The sequence below is a fragment of the Octopus sinensis genome, linkage group LG19, assembly GCF_006345805.1.
Source record: "Octopus sinensis linkage group LG19, ASM634580v1, whole genome shotgun sequence".
Classification (NCBI taxonomy): domain Eukaryota; kingdom Metazoa; phylum Mollusca; class Cephalopoda; order Octopoda; family Octopodidae; genus Octopus; species Octopus sinensis.
Genome location: NC_043015.1, coordinates 45,360,634 through 45,371,425, shown reverse-complemented (window position 1 = coordinate 45,371,425; position 10,792 = coordinate 45,360,634). Strand labels below are relative to the sequence as shown.

The window sequence follows — 10,792 nt, the reverse complement described above, 5'->3', positions numbered from 1 at the left end:
AAAGCTGTATTGAAAGGCTAATTTCATATGCTTAACATGTAATTTTTAAATGCATTGTATATATTGATGTGTTACAACTATTAATTCAAATGTTGTATTGAAATATATTTGTATTACAAATTTCTTTTTCGCAAAATTTTAACAATTTTTCTGGCAAGAGGCTGATGTTGCAAGTAGCCATTCTAAAATAAGGCGCCAATTTGTGGTTGCTGGCAATATTGCCAAAGAAATATTGTCGTTTTTCCATTAGTTAATATAACTGCTCATATAAGGATTCTAAAAGTTACTTAAAGTATATTTGTATGGGATTTCGATTTTTTTAAGTTAAGTTGAGCAGTTATATTAACCAATGGAAAAACGACAATAATATTTCTTCGGCAAATGACATTACGTCATATTGCCAGCTACCACAAATTGGCGCCTTATTTTAAAATGGCTACTTGCAACCCAGTTGTAAGAGACTATGTTGGGCTTTTGCAGATAATAAATTGTTATTAAATGCTCTATCCCCATTTTCTTAATTTGCTATATATATATATATATGAATACATGTATAAATGTATTCATACACACACATAAAACATTTGTGATGGTGCCATGTAAAAAGCATCCACTGCACACTTTAAGGTGGTTGGCATTAGGAAGGGCATCCAGTTGTAACCAAAGCAGACTATGAAAATCTGGTATGACCCCTCACCTTGCCAGTGCCTGTGAGGCCATTCAACCTATGCCAGCATGGAAAATGGTCATTAAATAATGATGGTGATGATGATGATGTGTCTGTGTGTTATGTATATACACACTTATACAGAAATTGCACAGAAACACACACACAACACACACAAGTACACATACACACAAGCATATAAATATATATATATGAACACACACACACACATATAGACATGGACCAGTTTCTGGTGAAAGTTTGAAGTAAATGCCAGCCATTTTATAATTATATATAGGTATTTGTATGTATGTGGATGTGTGGGGAACAACTTTTCTTTTACACCTGTCTTAATGAAAAAATTATGTTCTAACTTTAGCTTCTATTTATATACACACACACGTGCATGCACACACACACACACACACACACACACACACACACACACTTAAAATTTTACTTTTCAATTACATGATTCCAGCATCATTCCTACTGTGTTGTACCTAATTTGAAGAAACTAATTTATCATAGCCCCGGGTTTTAACAAACCTTTTGATTGAAATTAAGTTGGCAGAAATTGTCAAATGTATTGTACCTAATTTTTTTGTGCGTGTGTGTGTGTGTGGGGGTGGATGTGACTTAACCCCTTGCTCATTTTAACAGCACCACTATGTAGCTTTTTAAGGGTTCTTTAGTAGAATCCACTTTGCTGTGACTAAGCAAACATTCAGAACAGTTTGTCAGTTTGAGTGTAATTCAGAATGCTCAATGGCTTCCTACTACAACATCCCATTTCAGAGATACTGCAAAGGGATCATATCATCATCGTTTAACATCCGCTTTCCATGCTAGCATGGGTTGGACGGTTTGACTGAGGTCTCTGGGAAGCCAGGAGGCTGCACCAGGCTCCAGTCTGATCTGGCAGTGTTTCTACAGCTGGATGCCCTTCCTAACGCCAGCCACTCCGTGAGTGTAGTGGGTGCTTTTTACGTGCCACTGGCACAGAGGCCAGTCAATGCAGTGCTGGCAACGGCCACGTTCGGCTGGTTCTTTTACGTGCCACCAGCACTAGTATCACAACTACAATTTCCATTGATTTTTGATCGATTTCGATTTCACTTGGGCATTACATTTTCTTGTCTGAATAAGCCCTAAAATGTACATACACACATAAGAATGCATGCATATATATATATACATACATACATACATACATAACATACATGCATGCATGCACATGTATATATACATACATACACACACGTGTATATATATACACATAAACATACATATGTATATATACACACATGTACATGTGTGTACACATACACGCATATATGTGTATGTAGAGTGAGAGAGATACACACACACACCCATAAGAATCAACACTGGTTTTATTTTTAATCATAGTTGTACATACACGCGCACACATACACACACATGCAGACACACACACAAACACACACATACACACACACACACAAATGTGTGTTGAATATGTCTCATTGTATGCATGCATTGTGTTTTTGTATATGATCTGTGTATATATATATATGTACATTATGCATACATGTGCAGAGTGTATATATACATATACACTCTGCACATGTATGTATGTGTTGTGCATATGTTGCATTATGAATGAATATGAGTAAGTCATTTTATTTAGAAATAAACAAATATGTTCATATGTATATTGTGTGCATCAACCATGCAAAAACTGAATTAGGAATAGTGAGCAAGCAAGATTCAATTATACTTGGAATAAAATTAAAAAATGTTATATCCCCTTTTCTTTAAGATGACAGTAAGAGATTGGTTTAGTAGCATTAGCAACAAGCAATTTGTATATTTATCCAGTTTGGTGTTATTGATTTTTATCCCTCCATAATTAAACCTTTTCTTCTTAAAGCTTTAGCGTTTGCCAATTCCATTGTTCCTATCTGTGAATCTGATATTAAAATAATTATGCGCACAAAGAAACCCTTTTTGTTTATCAACAATTCATCCTGATTAAAAAAGGATAATGGAAACAAATTGTTTGATGTACCCGTGAGAGCGTAGAATAGGCTGAAGAATCCATAGTTATAGGAAATTATGTATTATTTGCATAAAAAAAATTTCCTACTGTATGTGAAGGCATTTATAGAGATGATGGGCTCTTAATTTCACACAACCTGAATAACCAAGGGTTGCAAATGATTTCATAAAATTTTTTGGTGAAATATGTTTAAGAATTACTGCTTATATGCACATAGTTAATGTTTTAGCTATTTTAAAATTTAGAAGCAGAAAAATTATACCCTTACCAAAAATATTAGTAAAATTTCTTTTATATTAATAAGAATTTCAGTTTTTTGGCCTGTATCTTACAAAACTTAATTCATAGTATTAGTGAGTGTATCTCTTCTATATCCTTTGACTCGAGCTACACTCATTAGCATTTCTCATTATTATACCAAGTTCTAATGAATGCGCAATTCATTGTCTTGTTGCTCCTCAGCACAATAAACTAATGCTTCTCAAAGACAATTATCATTGAGAGCTAAAAGCAGCTTTACAAATAAAATCCAATATATTAGTTATCTTGATGTCCCAAGGCGTAGGAATAGATATAAAGTAAATTTCAACAAAGAATGCTTAATCTTTTCTCATTTTCCAACTAATCATGGATACCTTAACAAAAGCTCAGTTAATGTTAGGTTTCCTTGCTATAAAAATTTCACTTATTCCATTAATCATTTTAATTCAAGAAGACTTTAGCATCAATAATTCTGTTTCCCACCTACTTGTAATTTCATTCTTACAAAAAAAAACTATCTTCTCAATGGTAACTGCCTTTCAGAAGCGTTAGTTCATCGTACTAAGGAGCAACAAGGCAATAGCATAGTATTTAGATTTACACCTTCTTAACTGTAAACACATTCAAGATGCACTTTTACCAACACATACATTCCTTGAAGCTTCTAGAGAAAAACGATTTTCAACATCTTTGTCCAAATACATTTGGTATTTTTAGAGCGTTCTAGAGCATGCTGCACAGTATAACTGTGCATCTTTTTGTTCAAACTCATGCTGTAAACTGTGTTTTAGTAAGTTCACTTTATTTGTAAGGTTCACACTATAAAATGAAAAGAGCCATATTGCTAAGTTTCTACTTATACCCACTAAATATTTATTTGTAATTACCTACCCCTCAATGGATCTAAATCTTTGATTTCTTCTGAATATGTGTATATATATATATATATATATATATATATATATATATATATATATATATATATATGTGTATATATATAAAGATTGGATCTTTTACTGTCGTCATATTGCCCCAATTCACATCTCATACATTTAAGAATTTTAATAGTACATTTTAATATTTTATATTTCCCTTGTGTGATTTGATTCTTTTGCACACCTGCAATTTGCATAAAATTTTGTTTCTTAAAAATATTCTTCTTCCCTTCCTTTTTCTTATGCTTTTTTTATTTTTGGTTTCACTTATTTTCTCCACTTTCATTTTACTTCCCTTTTCATTTCACTTTCATCTTTTTGTACATTCATATATTCATTTTTTTTTTCATACATACCTATTTATACAGCTCTTATTTCCTTCTCCAACAGGCAAATCCTTCTTCCCCAATCCTTCATTTATCTTATTTCATAGTCAACCAAGTATGATCCTTATGTTTTTTTTTGTTTTTTTTTCATTTTTAATCTTAACCAGTCAAATATCAACACTGCATGTTCTTTTAATACCTTTCATCTGTTCCTATTTTACCATTATCATCAAATGATCAGGAATAAGGTACTTAAACTCACAACTTGTAATGTTTCAGCATCCATTACAATATTTTATATATATATATATATATATATGTGTTATTTTGTTTAGACATTGCAATGCTAATAACTTAGTGTTCATGTTTGAAACCTCAAGAAAGCTTTAGGGTGATACTCAAGCACTCAACTGTGAGTGCATTGCACCCTATAGCAGAAACAGCTGCAAGCCAATGAAGTTCATAACATAATTGTTTATTCCTTTGTCATCCCAATTTCTTATATATTCATATACATATAGATGTGTTTTTGTGTATGTATGTATGTATGTATGTATGTATATGTGTGTGTATATGTATGTATATGTGTGTATGTATGTGTCTATGTATATATGTGTGTGTATATGTATATATGTGTGTGTATATGTACATATGTGTGTGTGTATATGTATGTGTGTGTATGTATATATGTATATGTGTGTATATATATATATATGTATATATGTGTGTATATATGTATGTATATGTGTGTATATGTATGTGTGTATATGTATGTATATATGCGTGTGTGTATATTTATGTATATGTGTGTGTATGTATATATGTATGTATATGTGCATGCATACTGATGTATGTGCACATGTGTGTGTGTGTGTGTGTGTATGTGTAAAAAGTATAGTCCCTAGGCTGTGTGAGTGGTGTCAATGTAAAGGATGTCAGCAATAATAGAAATTATTAGAAAGAAAGGATAGAAATGTAAGGGAAAAATGGAAGAGACTAAATAACTTCATCCCCCCCCCCATCACACACACACACATACACACACACACACACACGTGCACAATATCATGGACTAACATGCATAGTCATACGTTTTTTTTTTTTTTAGTATTTTTGTGCATGCATGAAAGAAAAAATGAAATGTAATGAGAGGAAATTGCATTAAGAAAGTCAGCAGGCAATTCTCGAGATTTTCATGGAAAAGTTACAAAAATGTTTATAGTTCATCTGTTAATGAATTTTAGGTCGATGTAAGTTAGTACGTTCTGGAATTGGTTTGGTAAAATAGGCTCGAGGGCAGATCCAAACACAGCACCTGAGTGACTAGAGGTTTATATATATATATATATATATGCATATATTATGCATATATATATATATATGCATATATATATATATTATATATATATATATTATATATATATATATGCATATATTATGCATATATATATATATATATGTGCATATATATATATATATATATATATATGCATATATATGCATGCTGTATCATGAATGCATGTTGTAAATATTTGAAGGAAACAAGTATAACTTTTGTAGTTTAGTTCTGCGTCAGCTTTGATTGCACTCGCCTATGATTACAGAGTTTCCAGACATGACTCCCCAGTCTTATATTTATTTGTTTTTGTTTTTTTTAGACAGAGTATATTGCATTTTATTTTAGGTTTTGTTTATTTTTTGTGTTTTTCAGATGCCTTACAAAATGCAGTTTTTTGTGTCAAACCCTCAGGCAATGAACAAACCTACAGCAAATATTAGTAATAATGGTCTTGTACCAACCAAACTCTCAGGTAAGCAAATTATCTCATTTCTTATTATAAAAAAGTAAAACAAAGAACTCTCATAAACTTGGCCGACTTTTACTTCATACCATATTTAATGGCATATAAGAGGCATTTTCTTTTTTACTGAAAAAAAAAAAAAAAGTTCCAAAAACTCATTCTGGTTCTTTAGTCAAAGTTGGACTTCCCATAAGCTTTAAGTTTTCAGAATTTAAACCAGCTATATTTCTATTCGTTCTTTCTAATAATTTCTATTATTGCTGACATCCTTTACATTGATACCACTCACACAGTCTAGGAACTATAATATCATTTACATACATGCAAACACGTGCACATACATCAGTATGCATATACATACATACATATACATATATATATATATATATACATATACACATACACACACACACACATACACATATATACATACATAGCATGTAAAAAACACCTTTTGAGTGTGGTCATTGCCAGAACCGCCTGACTGGCCCTCATGCGGGTGGCACGTAAAAGCAGCCACTACACTCTTGGAGTGATTGGCATTAGGAAGGGCATCCAGCTGTAGAAACTTTGCCAAATCAGATTGGAGCCTGGTGCAGCCTTCTGGCTCGCCAAACCTTCCAACCCATGCCAGCATGGAAAGTGGACGTTAAACGATGACGATGATGACACATATATACATATATATGTATACACACACATATATACATATACACATGCACACACACACACATACATATATACATACATATATACACATACACATATATACAGCTACATCTGGTCAAAATATTCCACTTGTTTTACATTCAAACTGGCCAGATCTGGCCTCTCACACCTGCCCTACAATGTCATCATAAAAATAAATGTTATAAAAATTACATCGTTGAAATTCTGAAAGCTACAAGATAAAGCAGGATTAATTCAAAACAATATGAATAAATAGCAGAATAATCTGAATGTTACAGGGTAATGCAATGAATGCTTATTTCTTGAATATGTGCTGCTGAGTTTGGGGTGTATCTGATATGCCTTTGCATCTTTTATACCATCAGATATGGTGCTAAATATTTCATACAGCAAAATATTTCGCAGTATTTCATTCATCTTTATGTTCTCAGTTCAAATTCTGCCAAGGTCAACTTTGCCTTTTATGAACTCTCAGAAGTATGAAAGGTAAAGTTAGACCCCATAAAAGGGATATGACTTACTACCAACAGGTATATTATCTGACACTTTGCAGGCTCTCTCAATCAACTGTCCTTTTACAAAATCTTATATTATAGGGTCCTTATTTTTATTCTGTATTGGAGAAGTTGATCTGGTTTTCTTAGTGAAGAAGCATCGTTTAGCTTAGTTGCTAAAGCAGTTGTTCTCAACTGGGCCCCATATAAGATTTTTGTGAGTCTATGCAAGCAAAATGGTAAATTAGGGATCTACAGTAGTATGTTAAAGGTCTGGAAAAAACTTTTTCTTTTTGCTTTAGATATATTTATTGCATGAGACAGCCAGATTTCTTTCTCAGATGTTTTGCATAGTTCAGTCTACACCAATTAATGTGTGAACATCAATGTAGGAATTTTGAAAGCAGCATCAATAAAATTAGTTTTTAAACATTGAATGGGTATAGGGGTCCACCAGAGTAAAATAGTAAACAAAGGGGTCCGTAAGTAAAAAAAAAAAATGGTCAAGAACCACTGCTCTGAAGGGTTAAGACATACACCTATTCAGCTGCTGTATATGAAAGCCAGGGACTCCATATCTCCCGGCCCTATTTTTCTCTCCCCCCCCTCTCTCTCTCTCTCTCTCACACACACACACATCACACATGCACACACACACACACACACACACACACACACAGTTCTTAATGTACCAAATTTCTAATTGTGATGAAATAGCATCCCCGTGAGATGATTTTGTTTTAATGTGTTTTGTGTTTTTTGTGGTGGTCGTCGTCGTTGGGGGGGTGCTTTGACATTACATTATTTTTTTTTTATTGAAAAACTCTAAAAAGAGCAAAAGAATGACAACGAAACATTTTGTAAGCTGGGTTTATGAATGTACTTTTTCACAGCAGTCGAACACTGATGTTACATGTGTTTACATATGTATGTATATGTGTGTATGTGTGTGTGTGTGTGAAGAAGAGAGAGGGAGAAGGAAAGAAAGAAAGAAAGGTGTATATATATATGTAAGAGAGAAAGTAGGCATGTATGCCAGAGAGAGAAAGTAAGCATGTGTATGTGTGTGTGTGTGCAAGAGAGATAGAGAAGCAGACAGAGACAGAGTAGGTGTGTTTGTAAGAGGGAGAGAGAGAGAGAGAGAGAAAGAAAGAAAGACAGTAGATGTGTGTGTGTGTGTGTGACCAGCTGTGATTGTAACTGTAGAACAGGCTGGAAAACAGTCAAAAAGCTTGGCGGAAAATATAAATGGTTTCCAAGTGACTTGCACTGAGTTTTGGGTTTGATAAAATAAACAGTTTCACTTTTTGGAAGAGTTCTGCCATATGTCTCTACACGGGGACTGTTTCTTTTTATTTTAGTTGTTGTTAAGAATGGTATGGCAGAATTGTTAGAAAACCAGCCAAAATGCTTTGCATTATTTGTTATGGCACTTTGCTTTCTGAGTTCAAATCCATGGAGATCAATTTTTTTTCCTTTCATCCTTCTGGGGTCAGTAAACTACAATATTAGTAATATATATATTTCCACGTGATATATATATAAAGCGTGGAGGCGCAATGGCCCAGTGGTTAGGGAAGCAGACTCGTGGTCGTAGGATCGCAGTTTCGATTCCCAGACCAGGCGTTGTGGGTGTTTATTGAGCGAAAACACCTAAAAGCTCCACGACGCTCCGGCAGGGGGTGGTGGCGATCCCTGCTGTACTCTTTCACCACTCTTTCTTCTGTTGGCCTGCTCGCTTAGCCAGCGGGGTGGCGTCATTCAAAGGCTAAAACAATGCGAAGGCATTGTGACCAGCGATGTGTAACAACATCTGATGGTCTGGTTGGTCACGTGATCACATGATATATAAAGCACAAAATACTGTGATAGTTGTTACCATGAGAGAAACTCTCATATTGGCTTTCGATGCATATAAGCACTCTTTTACATTACTAGAGGGGAGATAAATCACCTGCCCTCACCACTGTCAGATCACATGATTTCAGTCTTCCCTGACCTCGTCAGTAATAGACACTTGGACATTGGAGATAGCAGTAATATCACTGCTAGCGATATACAGAGAATCACAGTGTTTAGTGGTAGTAGCAACAGTGGTAATTATTGCTGTTGTTGTTATTGTTTGAAAATATCAAATGCCTTGACGAACCAAGTTCTGTTGGCCATATGTTTTCAACAGAGCAAGGTTCCTGTGAAGAAATTTCTGGAGAAGCTAATGACCCATCACAGAGTGTTCTATGATACACACCATATGCTATTGAAACCAGCCACCTGGATGGGAACATGCAGCAGCGTTTTGTTTGTTTAATAAATTATGTATCTTTCTCACCGTCATTCTTTTCTTTGTTAACACCTTGGAACAAATAGTTTTCAGATGGTGACATAAGAAAAGAAACTTGAATCGTAGCTGTGGATGTTGGTGGTCGGTGCTGAACAGGCAGAGTTAAACCGTTTTAGTTGCTTTTTAAAAAGAATCACATGTTACAGATTCATGGATTCTCCCGTTGCAAATGGCATATGAGCGTTCTACAATTTCTTGCTAAACAAATGCACAGATGATTTTTTTTGTCTTTTTCTTGTAATCAAATGTTTATTATTTCTTTATTGCCCACTGGCAACACTTAATTTTAAGTACCAGTTACGCACTTAATGTAATCGGCTTAATCTTTCTGTCTGCCCTTGTTTGTCCCCTCTATGTTTAGCCCCTTGTGAGCAGCAAAGAAATAAGAAATGTTAGCATGCCAGGCGACCCCAAAAGAATGAAAGGTAAAGTCGACCTCGGCGGTATTTGAACTCAGAACGTAAAGACAGATGTAAAACCACAAAGCAATTCGCCTGGCATGCTAACATTTCTGCCAGCTCACCGCCTTATCAAATGTAATCAAATGTTTGTTATTTCTTTATTGCTCACTAGGGGCTAAAAATAGAGGGGCCAAAGAAGGACAGATAGAAGGATTAAGTTGATTACATTAAGTGCGTAACTGGTACTTAATTTATCGACCCTGAAAGAATGAAAGGTAAAGTCGACCTCGGCAGTATTTGAACTCGGAACGTAAAGACAAACGTAAAATCGCTAAGCAATTCGCCCGGCATGCTAACATTTCTGCCAGCTCACCACCTTATCAAATGTTGTAATCAAATGTTTGTGCTGTACATTAGCTGAGTCTCTGCATCCAATCGTCATTGCCCATACTGGTGCACAGTGTGCCAACATGACATGTCAAAGTGATTACAGAGCAATGTGAGATGAAGTGTTTTCTCAAGGACCCAAAGCACTGTCTGGTCCAGGAATTAGGGATCAAAATAAATACTTCATTGGAATTTGATCCACTGGTCTGCAACATTAATCAACAGCTCACAGCAATAAGTTCTTTAAGCATGGATTATTATTATTATCATTATTATTATTATTGTTGTTGTTGTTGTTGTTGTTTAAGGCAGCGAGCTGGCAGAATCATAAGCACACCAGGCAAAATGCTTTTTGCCCATCATTACGGTCTGAGTTCAAATTCTGCCTAGGTTGACTTTGCCTTTCATCCTTTCGGGGTCAGTTAAATAAGTAGCAGTTGAACACTT

General features: G+C 34.5%; 1 protein-coding gene across 1 annotated transcript in view; it reads left to right on the top strand.

Moving 5' to 3' along the window:
• Positions 1 to 3,335: 3,335 nt before the first annotated feature.
• Positions 3,336 to 10,792, top strand: part of LOC115221972 (tyrosine-protein kinase RYK) — a 140,653-nt gene continuing 133,196 nt past the window's right edge. Inside the window, exons 1-2 of the mRNA XM_029792070.2 lie at positions 3,336 to 3,458; positions 5,942 to 6,041. Coding sequence (XP_029647930.2) covers positions 3,336 to 3,458; positions 5,942 to 6,041 — 223 coding nt within the window. The remainder of the gene's footprint in view (positions 3,459 to 5,941; positions 6,042 to 10,792) is intronic.